The sequence below is a fragment of the Panthera tigris genome, chromosome C2, assembly GCF_018350195.1.
Source record: "Panthera tigris isolate Pti1 chromosome C2, P.tigris_Pti1_mat1.1, whole genome shotgun sequence".
Lineage (NCBI taxonomy): Eukaryota > Metazoa > Chordata > Mammalia > Carnivora > Felidae > Panthera > Panthera tigris.
Genome location: NC_056668.1, coordinates 132,354,999 through 132,375,987, shown reverse-complemented (window position 1 = coordinate 132,375,987; position 20,989 = coordinate 132,354,999). Strand labels below are relative to the sequence as shown.

Below are 20,989 nucleotides of genomic sequence, written 5' to 3'. Positions count from 1 at the left end.
TATAGCAGTTGAGCAGGCAGTCAGCTCCAACTTCCAGGGGCTCTCAGAGGAACGCCTGAGCCCTGCGGCAAACTGAATCACACCCGAGGCTGCCAAAGCCAGACAGATGGGGACACTGGAGGGTCGTGTCCTGCGGTCGGGCTGGAGAGTGGGGTGGAACAGTTCTGCTGGACACTCATGTAGGCCAGATATTCCCAGTAAACTAAAAATAGGGGCATGAAGTCAGCTGCCATCTGACCAGGGGGCAGGATGGCTTGAGTTCATGCCCAGCTTCTCTGAATCTTAATCTCATTACAAGCTCTGGTCGCAGTCCATTGGATCCGTCAGGACATCAGAAGTTTGGTGATTTTGGCGGAGGGACCCTGCCAGGGCTCCTTCTTGGCGTGCCCCGACCCGAGGGCCTCTTAGTGGCAGCGGCTGGTGTGGACAGAGACCAGCCGCAGTCTGTGGCAGTGGACCCTCGGGCTAGGCTGTCCAGGGGATGGCCAGGGGCCTTTCTCCCTCACTGGATGTCGCGTGAACCGGCCTGGAAACAGCCGTGCTGAGAGCCTGTGGCTGCTCTCAGAAATTCTCCCACGTTTCCAGAAGTCAAACCCAAGTCTTTCCCCTGTGTCAGATACTTCTGATGCTTCCCAGCCCCAGCCGGTGGGTGATTCTCCCATGGGCGTTTCACCATTTACTCAGGAAGAGATGAGCGAGTCAGTGTGTCAAAGCCCAAGTCAGGTGTCACCCGAAGCCAGCTTGAGCCACCTTTGCTGGCCAAGGCAGCGCTGCCTGGCAGAGCCTGGTGGACCCGCCCCGCTCCTCACGCTTGGCACCGTCCCGTGCTCCCCTGTTAGTTCCTCGAGTCCTTTGGACACGGAGCCTGGACAGGAGCAACAAGCAACGGACAGATTGTAGCAGCCCCTCACCAGCCAGCAAACCCGGGGGGCGGGAGGGAGGGTCCTGGGAGGAACGCCAAGGAAACAGCGACCTGAAGCCAGATGGTGTAGAATGCAGAGGAAGGTCTCTGTCTCCGCTCCAAGATGCTAATGTGACAGGTGACGGCAGCCGAGGACCAGAAGGCAACCGCTGAAGCCACCATTAACCACCAGGAGCAGTCAGCCGCCGGCTGGAAGATGGATCTTCCCGGGACCACTGTCAGCTGCAGCTTTGCCCCAGGCTCCTGGGGACCGTGTGCATTCACAGTGACATCCAACAAAAGCACAGGCGAGGCCTCCATCAAACACCAAAACACGCCAGCTCTGCCCTTAAGGGAGGGAGGTGGTGCTGCATTTTCTGGATCCCAGAGGAGAGACGTGTGGTTTGATTTTGGTACAAAGGCTGTGGGGCTCACAGAGGGCGACAAGCAGGAGATTTTAGAGGTAGAGTTTTAAAGCTGCTGTAACAAGTGGAGCAGCTTCCGTCAGGAAAGTCCTGAGGATGGAGTCATCTAGTTCGTGATCAGGAGAAACTTGCGCCCCAATCAGCCGCAATCATCTGGGCGGCTGCTCTCTCTTTTGAAGGACTTATTTATCTCCTGCCCATTCATAGGGTTGGGTCACGTCCAGCGCTTGTTTTCTGTGTGACCTGGAGAGGTCGCCTCACGGGCAGAGCCCCAGAGAGGGGACTTTACGGCCTGATGGCTTGTCCCCCTTTCATCGTCCTGGCCAGTCTTCCAGCGGCTGACTCAGGTCGGCATCCTACTCCCACTGAGGTCTGGGTGCCCCCACGTTCATGGCAGTAACTCCCATCGAGCCCTCGCAGGACTGATGCTGTTGGCTGCCTTCTGCCTCTTGAAGCACCTTTTCTCTTGGCGCTGACCCCACACCATCCTGGTTTTCCACTAGGTGGTTCAAACCTAGCCCCATTTCTCTCTCACTCCCTAATCTCTTCCTTAGAAAATCTCACTCATCCCCAGAGTGAAAAATCTGACTCCCCACCTCCGAGGTGATGACTCCTACACCTGCATTTTCAGGACTCGCTTCTGCCCGAAACCCAGCTCCACGTGCCCCGTCACTACTCAGCATCTCAGAGCGACTTGTGATCTGGCTATCCCCCTCCCCCTGTCTAGAACAAGGGCACCTCCACTGTCCAGAGGCACCCACCCACCCAGGGCTCATCCTTGACTCCTCGTCTCCTTGTTGCCGTGGTCACTCCATCCTCAAGACAGAAACTTGAATCCCTCCCCTTCTCTCTGCCATCACAAACCTCAACAACTCTAATCCTCGGTAACCGGTCTCCCCTTCAACTGTATTCTCCATCAGGAGCCAAAGTGATCCTTAAGAAAGAATATTGCAGGGCACCTGGGTGGCTCAGTCACTTGAGTGTCTGACTCTTGATTTTGGCTCAGGTCACGTTCTCACAGTCCTGAGCTCAAGCTTCTGCATCAGGCTCCACATTGACAGCACAGAGCCTGCTTGAGATTCTCTCTCTCCCTCTCTCTCTGCCCACCCCCTGCTTGCTCTCGCGCTTAATCAATCAATCAATCAATGAAAAGAAAAAAGCATACTGAATCATGTCACCCCACTGCTTAAAGCTTTGTGTGAGTCTTAACATAAAGGTGGAAATCTACAGTGCGATAGCCACAGGACTGTGTGTGATCTGGCCCTTCTTAGTTCTTGTGCCATCACCCCCATTTTCTGCATTCCACCTACTGTGGCCTTCATGCTCTTCTGTGTCCCTTCCTGCCACAGGGCCTTTGCTTTGACGGTTACCTCTGCTTCAGATGCTCTCTTCCTTTGTAATACATTGGGAATAACCACATTCCTGTCTTGCAGAACTCTTCTTTTGGTCTAGAATTATTTGTGATCATTAGTTTGTCCTCTGCTGATAGAGTCAGACATTAACTCCATGGGAGCAAAGCCCTGTTTTCCTGACTTTTACATGCCCAGTACTTGGCTTTTAGTTGGTACTCTACAGATATCTGTTGAACCAATAAATGAGTAATGAAACGTCTGAGCCCAGGACATTCTTATTACGTATGGGTTGAAATCGAAGAAGAGGGACCATAAGGTTGGCACAGCAAGGACACAGCATATTGAGTCCTCTTTTAATCAGCAAAGTGGAGGAAATTCTCCAATCAGGACTTTTTCGGCATTTGGAAGAAGCCTCTTTGTCTGTGTGTGAGTGTGGCTCTCAAAGCAAATAATTAAACTCCTTCCAAGGTAATAGGTGATTTCTGCCACACCAGAAGTCTTCCTTCCAGCTAACGCTCCTTGAAGTGGAGGCAGATAACGGACAGTTTTTAAAATGTGCGAATTAAATCCATTAGCCCTTGCCGCTCGGAGCTCTGGACACACACTGCTATAAAGTGAGGGATTTCTTTCTCTTCTGCAGTTATCGCTGACACGGACGGCTCATTGGATCCTTCTTGGTATGGGCACCAGCGGGCGGCACGCGAGAGTGCCACAGACACCCTGGCTTGGGAAGCCTGCTTAACTTGTTCAGAGGCTCTCCCACTACTGCTCGAGATAAGGAATCCGTCCTCCCGGCTGGGCCGCCTGCCTTTAAGCATCTGAATGCTACACACCTCCCCTCAGATCCGCAACCCATAAAGCTGTCCCACGGGTGGCCTTTTTGAGCCTTGGGATCTGGAACAACAGTTGTTTGTTAAAGCCCGAGATTATCCTCAGCTTAAAGGAGGAGGAGAAGCCCAGGTTAGGAAGGGAGCCCGGTGAAGATGGGAGGGAGACAAGAAACCCCTCCATGGGGGACAGAGCTGGGGGCTGTGTTTCTCTTTAGCTCAGTGCTTCTCACACTGTGGCCCGTGGACTAGCAGTATCAGCCTTACCTGGGAGTTTGTTAAAAATGCAAAATTTCCTGGGAATGCAAGCTGGTGCGGCCACTCTGGAAAACAGCATGGAGGTTCCTCAAAAAACTAAAAACAGAACTACCCTACGACCCAGCAATTGCACTACTAGGCATCGATCCACGGGATACAGGTGTGCTGTTTCGAAGGGACACATGCACCCCCATGTTTATAGCAGCACAATCAACAATAGCCAAAGTATGGAAAGAGCCCAAATGTCCATCGATGAATAAATGGATAAAGAAGATGTAGTATATGTATACAATGGAGGATTACTTGGCAATCAAAAAGAGTGAAATCTTGCCAGTTGCAACAATGCAGATGGAAATGGAGGGTATGATGCTAAGCGAAATTAGTCAAAGACAAATATCATATGACTTCACTCATATGAAGACTTTAAGAGACAAAACAGATGAACATAAGGGAAGGGAAACAAAAATAATATAAAAACAGGGAGGGGGACAAAACAGAAGAGACTCATAAATATGGGAACAAACTGAGGGTTATGGGAGGAATTGTGGGAGGGGGGATGGGCTAAATGGGTAAGGGGCATTAAGGAATCGACTCCTGAAATCATTGCTTCACTATATGCTAACTAATTTGGATGTAAATTTTAAAAAATAAAACAAGTTAGAAAAAAATGCAAAATTTCCCTCCTCTCTCCAGGTTGCACATGCTGGATGGGGTGAGTGATGGGTTTCAGGAGCCCTCCAGATGATTCTGACGTCTGCTCAAGTCTGAGGGCCGATGTCTTAGGGGAGTAGTTTAGGGTCCTTTCTTGGCTCACCTGTGGACTGCCATTCAATTTTTATCATTATTGATTTTTTAAAAAATAGGCCTGTCAGGGAGGCTTCAGTGTAGATCTTTTTTTAAGTAAGTCAAAACAAAGTATCTTTAATGGCAGTTAAATCTGACTTCCATTAGCTAACCACTCGGCCTAACGAGTCAAGTGCCTGACCCAGCAGGTGCATCTTAACATTGTACTGTCTGAAAGCTGAGGCCCTTACGTGTCGGGCTAACCATTCCAAAGGTGCATATCCTCTCCCTTTGTTTCTTCTCCTCCCTGACCTCTACAGCAAGAGCCTAAAGCCTCTCGTCTGCCAAGAATGAGAAGCTGGAAGGGTAGTGTGGATGGAGCCAGAGACACCTGCGTTTGAATTCCAGCTCTGCTCTTTGCTAGCTGTGTGACTTTGGGCAAGTTGCTCAACCTCTCTGAACCTCTGTGTGCTCATCTATACAACAGTGCTAACAGTGATTAGTGAGAGGAGTGCTTTGGAAATTCAGGGAAATGGGAACCTTGCCACCGCGTGAGATACGCGGTAGGCACCTCGGTGTGTGCTTGTACTTCCCTCCGCAGGTACCCTGCAGCAGTCTGCCTTCACAGCTTGGTACGTTTCGCTTTCAGATGATATAGACCCTGAGTTTTGGCCCCTGCTATTTCCCCGCTTCATGAGAATGCCCCCACAAAGGACAGAAGGACAAGGGAAAAGTTGAGTCAGGACCTCCTCGGGACTTGTCTGCAGCACCCGTGACAAATGTGGAGGGGTGCCCCCCCCAGGAGCTTGGGGAACAAGTGGCATCACCACAGCCCATCTGGGGACACAGAAAACAGTGTAGTCCTAGAAGGCATTTGGCTTGACAGATTTCCCTGTGATGACCAAGAAGGACAGAAAACGGCTGGGAGAGTTCTCGCCAGCTCAATGCCAGCAGCCCCAGCTGGTTCCCGGCGAAAGCGGCCGGTGTTCTCCTGGCGGATTATAGCGAATCAACAAAATGTGATCTTCTACAGGAAACTAGATGTGGCTGGACTTCCAGGAGAGGCATGGAAGTTCTGTTTAGTTACCAAGAGCAGCGCTGAGAGAATAGCTGGGTTTGCGTTAGAAGACAAGAGTCGAGGCTAGAATGTGGCACAGGTAGAATCGTCCAGGGTTGTGCACTGCTCAGCTGCAGAGGGGGCTCTTGGCATCCACTATAGCGTGGATGGAAGCTTCCTCCGACTTGCCTGATAGCTGGCTTCCTCTCCAAGTACTGTATACAGGCAGGCTTACCTGGCCTGTTTCTAAAAACATGCAAAATGCAGGGGCGCCTGGGTGGCTCAGTCGGTTGAGTGGCCGACTTCGGCTCAGGTCATGATCTCATGGTCCGTGAGTTCGAGCCCCGCATCGGGCTCTGTGCTGACAGCTCAGAGCCTGGAGCCTGTTTCGGATTCTGTGTCTCCCTCTCTCTGACCCTCCCCCGTTCATGCTCTGTCTCTCTCTGTCTCAAAAAAATAAAGTAAATGTTAAAAAAAAAATTTTAAAAAAACATGCAAAATGCAGATAATAATTTGGGGACATTGATTTTTTAAAAAGGCTCTTCTGTTTTGATTGGAAATAAAACGTAGCAGCAGCAGCCTGTGACAAGGCAGCAGTTATGAACCACGATCGTGCCGTGCCCACGAGCCTCGGAGGTTGCCGTTGGGGGCGGCATCAGTGGTCCTCAGGTCCAGAGTCAGCATCCTGCCCTGGTGGGTATGAGGTTTGAGATGTCTGCGTGGCAGTCTCTGCCCAAGTGGGCACCACTGGGGCAGGGGTCCGAGGCGTCACCCCGCCTGCAAAAGGACTCTGTTGTGGGAGCTCATGGCTTGGGTGCAGGAAGCTCAAACCATCCCAGAGGGAAGTCTGTCAGTCTGTCAGGTGTAATATGAGAGAACCCCCAAACAGGAGTGTCCGGGGAAACGCATCCAACACCATAGGTGAACTCATCTGAGGACTTGGGGGGCGGGCAGGGCCGAGGAGGACAGGATGGATGTTAAAGCCTAACCTCAACAGGTACTTCTTTCTGTTGTCTCTACTTTGATGAAATACTCACATTTACCAGTGTTGTCCAAACTCTTAAATCCAAGAACCCCCATGATGTGTTCAATCTCAGAACCCCGCGAGTAGGCGGATATTTTGAGGAAATAGGGCTCCACCACTGAAAACTACACAAAGGTGGCAGATTAAAAACAAAAAAAAAGAAAAAAAATTCCTGTAGCACATGTTTGGTTTCTCCTAGCAAAGCACTAGGTTGTTTACAACATGGCGAAGCCTTAAGAAATCATTTTCCACTGATGGTGCAGCTGCATTCCTGGGCTCCCCCTCCAGCCTAGCAAGGAGTCAGCAGTGAAAACTCCTTTACTTTTCTCTCAGTCACAGAGTGCCTAACCCTCAACTCCCTATTAGGTGACACTATGTGGTGCCACTGAAATAGAAGGCAGTGACCATCGTGGGAACTTAAACTAAAACTCACCCTATGGTACCGTTGTCACAGAGCTGTGCCTGCCCCAGATTAGTTCCATGATGCTCTTCTTCCTGGCGAGACCACTCTGTCCCTGGGGGTCCTGACTCTGGCCTCACCTGCCCAGCTCTCGCTCCTTTGGGGGCTTCTCTCGCGTCCTTTGTGTCTTTCACAACCGGGCTTGGTACCTGCTCAAGATTTTGTGACTGTCACCCTCCTAAGTGTTTACCACGCACAGGTCTCTGGCATCTGACTCTGTGAGCACTGGGGACCCAGGCCCCACTGAGTGGACTGCCCCTCCCTGAGGTGGGGGCCATGCTGGGCATAGGTACCCCTCAGGATGGCAGAGGTCACAGGGATCTTTGCTCAGGAAGACTGAGAGCACCCCGTATGTTTGGGGTGTGGAAGAAGGCCACAGTCTCTGCTGGGCTGTTCGCGCACAGAACCCATCCCTCTTTTGTAACCACAGTGACCCAAGTATTCTCTTCCACACCCTTCGTATTTCCCTGTCTGCTCAAGCTCATTTGCCCAGATTTATTCCCAGCACAGTCTCTCAAACTGGCTTCCTCTGGGGCAGTTCGTGTAGTCAGCAGGCTCAGCGGGACTTTGAAAATTTTCCCTCTTTCCTTCCTTAAATTAGTTTCTCTCTCTGGAAAGTGACCAGAAATAATGTCTAGATGCACCAGTGCCTCCTCACTACACCCAAGCGAGGTTTTGACTCTGGAATTATAGGAGTAGCTCGGCTTGTGGGCTCTGTCGTCCTTCCATCCATTCACCCCACAAGTAGGTTTTGAGTGCCGACTCTATGCTGTATTCCAGGGATACAGGTATAAATAAGACCGCTGGCAGCCTTGACCCGATGGAATTGACTTCTAGCGTCAGTCATGGCAGCAGCGTATCTGGTATATTATATCCCAGGTGTGTGCTAAGATTTACATGGATTGTCGTGGTGCTAAGACGCATCACACAGATTGAATCCACATCAATACCCTTTAAGGCAGGGCTTGACAAATGGGGGCTTGTCTCCCGGGCCAGATGTGGCCCACCGCCTGTTTTTGTAGATAAGGTTTTATTGGAATACAGTCGCGCACATTCGTGACATATTAGCTATGACTGCTTTTACGATACAGCAGTGGAGCCAAATGGTTACAACAGAGACCATATGGCCTGCGGAGCCTAGAATATTTATTATCTGCCTTTCCCAGAAAAAGTCGCCAACGTTGTTTTTACAGAAAACCCAGTTGCCTGACGTTGACTTAGGTTAGAGTTACTGTCCCATTGTATAGATGAGAACGCTGGGCCACTGAGTGAGAAATCGGGCTGCTGAATGGCGAAGAGACTCTTCAGGAAGTCTCACGCCACATCTTCCACATGACCCGTTCTTGTCCAGCTCTATTACTGACTGTGCGACCTTGTCCTCTCTAAGCCTCTGTTGACTTCCCTGCCACATGGGGAAATGCTTTGCTGCAGGTCAGGCTCCCCAGGAAGCAGCCTTTGATAGATTTGGGTGGAGGAATTTTTAGGGGCGGGGGTGCCCCGGGGAACACCTGTGGGGAAAGGAGGGCACAGGAGTGGGCAGGGGGAAAGACGGGCTACGATGCAGTCACAGCAGTGGCTTTATTAGCCAACCCACGGGGGAGCCCTGGAACTGGGATGGCCTTTTGGAGTTCTGAGTTGGGACAGGAGGGTGGGGCACACGGCACAGGGCTGGCCCCATATTCTGTGCCCTTCTAATCCGGGAGATCTGGTGAGAGTGTGGGCCCAGTGCTTGGTAGCCCACAGCCTGCTCAGAAGGGAAGCAAGTAGCCAGCACCGTGGCTCATAGGAGGGGCAGGCCCCTGTGTGTTCTCCCATTCTGCTTCTCCAAATAATAGGATTTCAGGACCTCCTCTCCCAGAGCCAACTGAAAGACATACCCCCTCATCCCCAGAGTCCCCTGAAATCCACAACTAAAATACAGTGCATGGGGGCGCCTGGGTGGCTCAGTCGGTTAAGGGTCTGACTCTTGATCTTGGCTCAGGTCATGCTCTCACAGTTCATGGGTTCAAGCCCCTCATCAGGCTCTGTGCTGACAGCACACAGAGCCTGCTTGGGACTCTCTGTGCCTCCCTCTTTCTGCCCCTCCCTGTGTACATGCTTGCTCTCTCTGACTCTCTCTGTCAAAAATAAGCAAATAAATAAACATTTAAAAATAAGTAAATGAAATACACTGCATGGAGGGCATCAAACAGGCTCTTAGGGTGGGTGTGATGTGTGTGGACCATGATTCAAGTTTGCTGCTGGTAACACTCTGCTCCAGGAGTGCTGGGAATCGTGTCTTGCTCAGACAAGAGCTTGCGCACGCAAGCAGATGGTCGGGTGATGCTCTGGGTTCACAGAGACAACATTGATTTATCCCCATCCTCTCTGCTTTCTAGTTCCAGTGGCGATTCTCCCGAGAAGACATGCACAACAGGCAGATGAGGAAGTCCAAAGGCAAACTCAGCACCAGAGACAAGCGACAAGCAGAAGAAAATGAGAAGAATTTAGAAGACCAGTTTTCCAAAGCCGGAGACATGGGAAACTGTGTGCCGGGCCTGCATCAGGAGGACGAGGCGTCCGAGGAGCTGAAGGTCCCCGCCCAGGAGATCACAGAAGGAAAGCTCTGTGTGGAGGGTGGGGCTGTGCAAAACGGTCCTGCGGGTCATTACGGGGCCCCGGAAGGGGGCTGCGCTGAGCAGTCCCATCCCAGAGAGGATGCCAGGGAGGGAGGCGCCCAGGAAGTGGCCGCAGAGCCCGAGACAGTGGGGGACAACTGAGTCCTGAGCGGTTGGTGTTGCACGCCTGATGCGCTGGCAAAGCGGAGGCACCGTGCCGCCATCTGGGTGGGGGGCTGGTTTGCCCCAGCGTCACGTGTTACCCTTTGGCTTGGCTTGACCTCTTCTCGTGAGCTCACCGGGCCCTCTGAGGGCCGGGTCCCTGACAGTTTTGGTCTCTGCACATCCATTAGAAATGTGTCGTAATGCCCCAGTGTTAGAATGCAAGAGGTCAGGTTATTTCTTCATCTGTTTCCCAGTCCCATGGGAAGGAGTGGCCCATCCAGTGCCTGTGTCCACCCGCCCCCCCCCCCCACCACCGCCAGGTTCCCCAGGGAGCATTCGAGTCAGGTCCATCCATGGACCTCCCTGGCTACAAACCAAGACTGTTCATTCCCACACCCTGCCGGGGGTGCATTTTACATCCGCCGCTGCTCTCTGCGGCTCTTTGGTGATGTAACAACCCCCGGAGCCCATCAGGTGCCCTCCTCCATCTAAGCCCCACACGCCCTGCTGCTTTGACAAGGAAAATGACAGTAGGGAGGGGAGGTGCCCCACCTCCTGGCTTTTCTCGAAGTATTCCCATAGATACTGGTAATTTGAAAATGAAGAGGTAATTCTGTGTGTACACCTGCTCTTGCAGAGTTTCCAAGAAGGTATTCTGTATTAGTATCAATGCCAAAAAATTTTTTAAAGAATTTGTACTCAGCACATTATCTGAACACACGTTCCTTCTTTCATTTCAGGGCAACCCGACTGGTTGGGAGCTCTTGTTATGTGCTATTTTAATCAGTGTATCATTGGCCAAGTTGTTTCCATGTATGCTATCACGTGTTTATATTGTCCAGAAAGTATTGTTAAGGCTTTAAGTAGTTGCAACTGGTGAACCGTGGAGAGAGAATGCCGATTGTCTTGACCCAAACAACAGCCTTTCTCTTCTCTTTCTTGTTTAGTTACTTAAAGCAATAAATCATCTATGAGTTTAGTGCATTGTGAGCATTGAATATTGTGTCACAGTGAAAAGCCTGTCTAGCCTCATGTCCAAAGGACTCGACTCCACAGTCCCCATTCATTCTTTATGTAAGTTTCTGACTCCTGGCAGCATGATGATTTTGGAGAAGAAAATGAAGCTCCTGTAGAAAACAGCAGAGCCAGCTAAACACGCTGTGCTTTCCTGTCATTTGTAGAAAGATGGAAAGTGGGATTCAGGTGTCACCAGGTGAGGCAGGGCACAGCCACTCCCTATTGCCCGGGGTGGTGGAAACAACTTTTAAAACAAACAAAAAGCCCTACCTCGGCTTCTATGCATGTTTCCAGACTTTTAAGTAAATTATTTCATGAAGCAAGTCTCTTCTCTGTTTGCAAGTTTGCTGAAATACACGTTTACACTATATTTTGTAGGGCAGAATTGAAAACCCTGTACAGCCACATTGTACAGTTGTTTTCCTCTTTTTTTATAAAGTTTATTTATTTTCACAGAGACAGAGACAGCGTGAGTTGGGGAGGGGCAGAGAGAGAGAGAGGGAGAGAGAGGGAATCCTAAGCAGGCTCCGCACCACCAGCTCAGAGCCCGACACAGGACTCGAACCCACGAAACTGTGAGGTTGTGACCTGAGCTGAAACCAAGAGTCGGACGCTTAACCAGCTGAGCCACCCAGGTGCCCCAGTTGTTTTCCTCTTGGTTTTTGAACAAACTTCCACCACCGAGGCCCAGAGCTTCCCTAAAAAAGGTTGAAGGCTCTGTTCAAAGAGAAGGCAACAGTTTAAAAATGACATTTTCTGCAGTTATACCCAAGAACATCTATACAGCATTGATATTAAAAATTATCTCTTGGCTTATATCTTCGAGGGTCACGGCTTTTTAAAAATGCAGTAGTTCGCAGAGGCTGGGACAAAAACAATGCCCATCTCTCACAACTTTGGAAGGCGTTTGGTCCCAGCATGCACCCCTTCAGGTGGATGCCTGTATCACTCAGCAGTAGGTACGTTTTTCAATAATTAAATGACATGTATGTTGGCTGCATGTGTTATGGGAAAACAATTGAAAGTGACTGTAGCTAATTTGAATTCCTCAGGGGGTTTGACCCTAGCGCCAGGCTAACAAGTAATTCCTGAATGTCTTGTCTTTTCCGGCTTTTCCATGCTCGTGCTGACATCCGGCAAAATATTAGTCTACCTGAGGCAGTTCTCATACTGACTGGGGGAGCTTTAAAAATTCCTGATACCTGGGTCCCACTCGAGACTGGAGTGGCTGCTCCAGGGAGTGGCCTGGGTACCGGGTTTGCAACCCCGCTGTGGATTCCATGGTGCAACCAAGGGTGAGAGTCGCTGGCCACAGGATTGCTGTGAGCTGAATCACAGCTTGTTCCTTGTGAAATGAAATGCTTTTTACGAAAAGTAAGTAACCAACACCCTGACACTCCACCCCGACATCCTCCATGTGTCTTTCAAGCAGCGGGATTCCCAAAGGAAACGTTACTCTCCTATGATTGCCGATAGGGTGAAAGTCCATCGTTGGCCCAGATGAGGCCTCGTGACCAGGAAAAGCTGCAGAGGCTTGTAGGAGGCTTGTGCACATGGCAGCCTATGCATCTGTCACAGCAGGTCTGGAAGGAACGGGGAGTTCTGGGGGTGATCAGGTGACTTAAGTGGGGGCCTAAGTGACTTTGATGGCCCTGCTGCCACTGCCATCCAGCTCAATGGGACATTCCAGAGAGTCAGAGGCACCACGAGAAGGGGAGGCCAAGTCTGGCCTCATGGGAAGGACTGGGACTCTGCCGTGGAGGGTTCTGTTCATTCTTCGGCCCAGTTGGTTTGCCTGTGGAAAGAGGTTTTTGGAAGGGGGAAAAAAAATCTCTCCCAGGAACAAATGAGAAGTTCTTCTGAAGCTGTGGCTTAAATTCTGAGTCTTAGGCCAGGAGGGTATTTTTCTTTTTTTTTTTTTTTTAATTTTTTTTAATGTTTATTTGTGCGAGAGAGAGAGAGGAAGGGAGAGAGAAACAGGGAGACACAGAATCCGAAGCAGGCCCCAGGCTCTGAGATGTCAACACAGAGCCCGATGCGGGGCTCGAACTCACAAACTGTGAGATCATGACCTGAGCCGAAGTCCAGGAGGGTATTTTTCAAGACCTTTTCTTCACCTCCAGAGGTTCAGGGGAGGGTCGTGGGTGGGGAGGAGTGCCATTCAGGTGTGGTGCTCTCAAGCGCACATGGCCACAAGGTCAAAGAAGACACACGGAGAGCCTAAGGACACCCATGTTAATGAAGCAGTGAGCCTGTTCGACATCGGGCTCCCCTTGGTGGAAAAGCCCAGCTGGGCTTTGGATCGGCTGGTTAGGATGCTAACCTACGCATGTAATCTCCAGGTAATTTCTCCACATCTCCAAGCACCAGTGTCCCCACGTGTGAAATGGGGTCGACCCCCACCTCATTAGATTTTTGTATGCAGACGACGTGTGCAAAGTGCTTGGTGTGGTTGTCAGTGAATCCTAATGCCGTCCGGTAACAAGGTGGTAGAAGCTGTCAATGCCCAGCCGGTGCCCACAGACTCCCGTACTTCCAGCCTCTCTGCACTCCGGGCCATGTGACTGGGTTCTGGCCAACAGGAGATGAGCAGATGTGGTGCAGGCCACTTCTGGGCCTGACCTTTACAAAGCCCCTCACGCCACCTCTGCCCTCCCAACACCCTTGGCGTAGTTCAAGATGGACCATGACGTGAGAGTACATCAAAATGAGCTATGCTAGGGGTGCCTGGGTGGCTCAGTTGAGCGTTCGACTTTGGCTCAGGTCGTGATCTCACAGCCCGTAAGTTCGAGCCCCACAACGGGCTCTGTGCTGACGGTAAGAGCCTGCAGCCTGCTTCAGACTCTGTGACTCCCTTTCTCTCTGCCCCTCCCCTACTCCTGCTCTGTCCCTCTCCTTCAAAAATAAACATTTTAAAAAAATGAGCTATGCTAAACCACTGACAACATAAGTTTTATCTGTTACAGAAGCATAGCATAGCCCATCCTGACAGAAATAGTCTAATAACGTTTTTCAAAGTCTTCACGTATTTGTTAGTGGTTTGTAAGTAACAATACGGTCAGCACGGTCCAGTCCTTGTCTGAATGTTTTCAAATCTCCAAGCTGATCATACTTCACTTGAGCTGTGCTTGATGGGACCAGCTTCAAGAAAACACTAGGACGAGACGTTCTAATTCACTTCTTATGAAGCACATTTTATCAGTTCTCCAAACATATTAATCATGGCCGGTTTTAAGCCACAAGACATGTTTCAGGAAGAGCTCTCGGGTGGCGCAGTGTTTATCAGGAGGTTCACGTTCACCCAAAACTCCTCACTCAGGCAACACGCTGCGGGCGGGCGGGGCCTGGCTGACCCCGGGAGACCCCGCGGGGCAGCACAGTCTGGGCTCCGGGCCCCCACCCCGAGTGGGCCCAGAGCGGCAGCTGGGAATGAAGGCTCAGGAAAGGGTTGGTGGGAGGCGGCAGGAGAAAAGACGGGGGCCGTAGGCGGCAGCCTTGAGGTGACTTGGCGCCGACTCCCCAGCCATGCCAGCGGGTCGGGTCTCCCAAGGGTCCCGCCGAAAGTGCTGGAGCTGACTGCGTGGGCGGGGCCGGCTGCACCTCGGGTGATGAGCGCTCTGCCGGCTCCGCGACCTGCCCAAATGAGCTCGGGAGAGTCTGGTTTTCCTGTACCTGGTCCCCAGGGTCTGGAACAGGGAATCACGTGGACGTGAGATCTAAAGACAGGACCCAACAAGTCTTTGGCTGGGATTTCTGAGGTGACGGTTGCCAGGGAAGGAAGCAAAGCCAATGTTTACCACAGGTTCCTGTTGATAGAGATCATTTCTGTGGCCAGACTAAGCTCACTCCGGGTTGTCGAGAGCTGCTCTCTGAACCTGCCAGGTAGGTGCTCGCTTCCCTAGCCGCTGCGACACAGTAGGGTGTGGCATCTCCCTGCCGACGCGGCCGGGCCGTGGCAGACCTGTGGGTGCATTTTTCTTTTCTTTCTTTCTTTTTTTTTTTTTTTTAGGGTTTATTCATTTTTTAGAGACAGAGCATGAGTGGCGGAGGGGTAGAGAGAGAGGGAGACACAAAATCCGAAGCAGGCTCCAGGCTCTGAGCTGTCAGCAGAGAGCCTGATGTGGGGCTCGAACCCACGAACTGTGAGATCATGACCTGAGCTAAAGTCGGACGCTCAGCCGACTGAGCCACCCAGGCGCCCCCCTGTGGGTGCATTTCTACTGCACGAGGGATCATTCTCCGCACACACAGGTAGTTGTTGTTTTTCATGTTTACTTATTTTTGAGAGAGAGAGAGACAATGAGCGAGCGGGTAGGAGCAGAGGGAGAGGGGGACAGAGGATCCCAAGTGGGCTCTGCGCCGACAGCAGGGAGCGGGAGGCAGGGCCCAAGCTTGATAACCGAGAGATCGTGACCGGAGCTGACGTCAGACATTTAACCGACCACGCCCCCAAGGCGCCCCACGTATGCGGTTTTAAGGCCCACACCACAGTGCTAGGTGCTGGGAAGAGAGCAGTGAACGAGACCGAGACCGACCCCCATCCCGGCTCCCTCGGGCTTACGACACACGCTAGGTTCCGGCACCGGCAGCCGTAGCTGTGGGGAGTGGCGTGGACAAGGGCGGGATGCCGCGAAGGCACCGACAGGGAGAGGTCACCCACTTACGGAAGGCTTCGCCGAAGGATAAGCAGTCAGGTGAGCAGTCCACAGGGTGGCAGTGTGCCTCGCAGCTCAGGGCACAGACTGGAGCCCCGCTGCCCCGCTAGAACCCGGACTCTGCGGCCTACCAGCTGGGTGGCCTTGGGCAAGTCACTTAACCCGCCTGTGCCTCGGCTGCCTCATCTGTAAAAGGGAGGTAGAGGCCGTAGCGAGAATGAAGTGAGTGTATGCAAAGTGCTTAGAGAGCGTCTGGCACAAGGGAAGTGCTATATACAAACGTTAGCAACGAGGAAGCAAGACTGAACAGGAAGAATGTGAGAGCAGGCTCTGAAGGAAGCAGCTTATGTCCACGTAACTGAAAGAAATCGAAGCAGGTTCGCAGAGTGTGTGTGTGTGTAGGGGTGGGGAGTAGCAACGATGAGATTCGAGACAGAGATGGATGGGCAGGGCCTGAGGCAGCTGAGCCTCGTGAACCCTGGTAAGGATTCTTGTCCTCACAGTAGGAGTCATGGGGGGCCATTGATCAGTTTTAAACAGGGAGATGACGTCAAATTTGCATATTTAAAAGATCTCTCTGGCTGCTGAAGGAGAAAGGTGTGCAGGGGGCCCAGAGAGGATGCAGAGGGGGGCTGGTGCATTAGTGCAGGTGGGAGTGTGGGTGGTTTTCCCCTCAGTAGAGAGCAAGAGGAAGGGTCAGCTTTGAGAGTGATTTAGGAGCAAAAATCGACTGGATTCTGCACTGACCGGTGAGGGAGGTATGGAAGCTACCAGCCCTACCAGAAACCAGTGAGGACTGTCCTTATTAAAAGTATTTCCTCGGAATAGGGGTGTCTGGGGTGGCTCAGTTAAGCAGCTGACTCCTGATTTTGGCTCAGGTCATGATCTCACAGCTGGTGTGTTCAAGCCCCGCATCAGGCTCCACGCTGACATGGCGGAACCTGCTTGGGATTCTCTCTCTCCCTCACTCTCTGCCCCTCCTCTGCCCGTTCTTGCTCAAAATAAATATTTAAAAAAAATAAAATGAAATAAAAGTATTTCCTCGGAATAACAAATACTGCAGTGATACTGCCATCGTTCAAAACTTTTCTAGAAACCCTCTTGTGGATTAGTTTTCAGGATTTGAATGACTAACTCAACATGATTCTACAAAGTCACTAAAACATGAGTCTGGATACTTCCCTTAAGACCCAAAGAATAGGACTTTAATTTCTGGAGGGAGGAAGCTGTTGACAAACAGAAGCAGCTGGTGGGGAGGTACCATGGGTAAGTCATAGGTTGTAGAACGGGACCTATTTGTCTTGGGTCAGAAGGACAGAGCCTAAAACAATTTGTAATGGCAATGCTACAATTATAGCCAAGGCTGTCCACTGTGGGAACTGTGTCTTAGAAATGGAGTAAAAGGACTCATTCAATCCAGAGACGTTTTGAAAACATGGATCCCACGTTGGTTGACAGGTAAGAGGAAGCAAGCTTTCCTCGCTGTAACTAACACAATCTTTAGTAATCAATACTTCTGTATTTAAATGTGTTGCTCACTAGACATAAAGTTCAGTATGGCTTTGGATTTTCTGCTGCCTCTAAATAATATGAAGGTTTAATGAAGGTAAGAAATAGATTTCACTTATCAGGGTGAGCATTAAAATGCTTCCTGTAATGAACCTCTGTTTGTGAATCCTGGGTACCTCTTCTCTTGTTGATTCTTCAGCAAAGAGAACAAGAAAATCATCTGAGAAGGAAGGACAACCGGCAAGCCTGTCAGGGCCTGGATCCCGAAATGCCTAAGTTGCTAACTGTTGAGAAAACTCTTCTTTTCACGAAGCCAGGGAGCTATCAATTCAGCTGCTGTCTCAGTCCAGCCCACCTTAAGCCCCAACAGGAAAATGTTGTCAGTTTTCTTTCTTATTAATGGTGAATCCACCATTTCTCCTGAGCCCCAACTCCAGAATTTAATCAGTACCACAGTGCAGAAGTCCTCTATATCAAACCAAACTTTTCCCTTGCTTCGGCCCAAGGCAGTTTCTTCTTATTCTGTCGACACTGGAGATGCAAACAACAGTAATTGCAACAATGAATCAAGTATTTGAAGACAGTTAAGACCCTCCTTCGTCATCTCTCCTCAGAATGGCCAACCTCCGCTCCACTCGATCTCTAAGGCCCGTTTTTTTCCATCAGGAAAATTGCAGAATGATCATGCTAAAAGTGATTCTAGGTTGTGTAGTCCTACCCACTTGACAGATCAGGAGAGCAGGTCACGGACATAGTAAGTCGTGCAGGAAGCTGTACAACAGGGATGACTTAGGTCTCTCGATGCCTGGCACCCTGTTCTCTCCACCCTACTACACAGCCAACTAAACTTGTTCCATTCTTTCTTTCTTCTCTCTAGGTGCCTATAGTCCCTAAGGACAGACAGGCTTGGTTGGATTTTTTTTTTAAATCTCACTAAAATGGAATGGAGTGTTCTGGTTAAATGAATCTCTCTTTAAAAAAAAAAAAAAAATGGGAGGCAAGTCTACCCCGTTAATGAGTGGGGAGGATTTTGGAACAAGGTCAGGGCCGAGTCTGTGGAGAGGACTCATAAGTCACGCATTGTCACTGTCAGCCATGTGAGCTTGGGCAAGCCATCCAACCACTCAGTCTCATTTCCCTTACTGGTAAAATGGAACAGCATCTTCACCCTGATCATCCTGCCTACTTCACACAGACACTGTGGCTAATTCAATGAGCTAAAACAAATGTCTTGTCAAATGCCAAGTGCTCCTGTAGTATTCATTTGATAATAGAACTCTAGCCAAAATCTAGACCACCAGTGAATTCAGGTGAACTCCAGAGTTACTGTTTCCCATCCCTTTTCCTTTATTACTTTATCTGTGAAAATGAACCTCTATGGCTACATCTAAGACCTTTGTGTTTAAATAATCTAGAGGTTGGGAAAAAAAAAAAAAAAGGAGGTAAAGAAAACACAGAATATACTAAGAAGCTATAATAATTAGAACAGTGTTGAATCAGAGCAGGAACAAATAAATAGACCTATGGAACGGAGAGTCTAGGGGAAAAAAAATCCATCTGTAGGTGGGAGTTTCATATGTGATAAAGAAGGCATTTCAAACCACTGGGGGAAAGTGTGGAATATTTGATAAATGGTGATGGGCAACTGGAGAGCCATATGAAAAAGTCAGATCCTTATCCCCCATCAAGCACAAAAATTAATCTCCAATAGATTAAAGACCTGCCAAAGTATCAGAAGAAAGTATATCCATAAAAGCCAAAGGAAAATATGTGATTATATATAAATTTAAAACTCTGGTGTAAGTTATAACAAACAATTCAGGGACAAATAATACATTGGGGAAAATATTTGCAATGCATATACAGACAAAAGATTAGCATGCATTCTATTTTATAAAGAGTTACAAATCCATAAGATATCAAAGTGGACATAAAATGTGAACACACCATTCTAAAAAAAATGGCTAAAACATTTTTGGAAAAAATGCTAGGGAGCAATCAGGAAATTAATTTTTTAATTAATGTGACTAGGAAACACACTTTAAAGACTTAAACAACCTAGCGTCAGAGAAATGGGTACTTTCATACTCCATTAGAATATAAATCGATTGTGCATTTTACAGGGCCATTTGGCAATACCAGCCAATTTTTGATCCAGAAATGATCCAGAAATGACAGGATACATGCACAAGAATTGCACAAACAAGTCTGTTTCCTGCAGTACTGTTTGTAATAGGCCCAAACTGGGAACAGTGTAGATGTCCATCATAGAGATGTAATTACGTACATGATGGCATGCATCTACAGCTGGGAGTAGGCAAGAAGAGTAAATTCATAAGTGCACATACCTGTCTGTGTGTCCAAGGTTAATACACTGCAAAAGGTCTAATACCTAGCAAGCTCTTTATATAGAAGTTCATGCTAGCTAGGCCAGGGAGTGGGATGGGAGAGAAGAAAACTTTGGCATTTTGATGCACATGCTTTCATATTATTTGATTTTTTATAATCATATTCATCAGGTAATTAAGAAAGAACAAAGGAATAGACAAAATCTTGGGACATGGAGATGACACGGAGGTCAGGTTTATGGGCTCCTGCAGGGGCAGGGGCAGGGGTAGGGGCAGGGGTAGGGGCAGGGGCAGGGGCAGGGATGGGGGATGGTGGGGACGGGCCGGGGGGGGGTTAGTTAAGAACCCAGAACAGACAGGATGGAGACGGCTGCTTAGTAACGAGGAAGTCAGGACTCCTGAACACAAATAATTTTCAATGCACGCCTTGAGTGGATGGTGGGTCAGAAGGTATCTTCGTATGTCATCACCACGCCTGCTGCCGAGGCACGTATTAGGAAAGAAGAATATTAAAGACAAGACATCCCACTACTTCTCGAAGATGAGAATGGTATAATTCTTGGAGTTTCATTTAAAATAAAATGAAATAACAGCGCTCAGGTTAAATTATCAGCATACGATCATCCGCAGTACCCAGGAATGAAGGAAATTGCTGTTTTCCAATCAGAAAGAAAGAAAAAAAAAAAAAAACCTCTCCGACAGAGGTGCGTGACGCTGGGCAATCACCGGGCTTGTGCATACATATTGCTGCTCACACAAGCGTATGTGAACACACCTACAGCAGCTCTGCGTCCTGTGTAACAGCTCTCCTGAGCACAGTGTGGGCACAACCCTTCCCATAGCTCCACCCACGCCTCCAGTGACCTGTCCAGCCAGCCACCTTCTATAGCTTCCCTTTTGATTGGCAACACTTGCAAATAAACCATTTTGCCCTCTAAAGCATTTCTACTTTGTTTTCCAAATACTTAACTTGCTCAGGATAACCTTATATTTTCCTATCTACAATCTCTAGCACAGTGACTGCGCATACTAGGTGCTCAATAAATCACACTTAGTTAACTTCTCACCCTCCAGAAAACGCCGTCACCTCAGCATCCCAAGTGGTATCCCACTGAATGATTCTTTCATAGTTTTTCAGGCTGTTATTTCTCTCACCTTAAAAAAAACAAAACTAACTATGGCTTGGTTTATAGCACTGTACCAACCTAACTATACTGTTGTTGACTTCTTAGCTTTGACAAATACACCATGGTTCTATAAGACGGTATTCGGGGAAGCTGGGTAAAAGGTATACGGGAACCCTTCGCAGCTCTTCTGTAAATCTAAAGTTACTTCAAAAGAAAAAGTTTTAAAACAAAACAAAATTTTTAAAAGGAGTAAAAAGAAAGGTGGTGGTGGGTGAGTTCTATGGACTCTACTTGCCTTTCCTATCTTTTTTTTCCCCTTCATAGTAAAACTCTTCGAAACTATTATCTATCCTCATTCATTACAATTTCTTTCCTCCCAGTTGTGGAAAGGAAACCACTACAATAGGTTTTCCTTCTTCACATGTTTTTTTTTTCTTTTTTATTAAAAAATTTTTTTAACGTTTATTTATTTTTGAGAGACAGA

At 49.2% G+C, this 20,989-nt stretch overlaps 1 protein-coding gene across 3 annotated transcripts in view; it reads left to right on the top strand.

Moving 5' to 3' along the window:
- Nucleotides 1-10,828, top strand: part of RFTN1 (raftlin, lipid raft linker 1) — a 208,212-nt gene extending 197,384 nt beyond the window's left edge. For all 3 annotated transcript variants that reach the window (XM_042956971.1, XM_007087353.3, XM_042956970.1), the window contains one exon: nucleotides 9,466-10,828. In XM_042956971.1, the coding sequence (XP_042812905.1) occupies nucleotides 9,466-9,846 (381 nt within the window). In that variant the 3' untranslated portion in view covers nucleotides 9,847-10,828. The remainder of the gene's footprint in view (nucleotides 1-9,465) is intronic.
- Nucleotides 10,829-20,989: the final 10,161 nt, after the last annotated feature.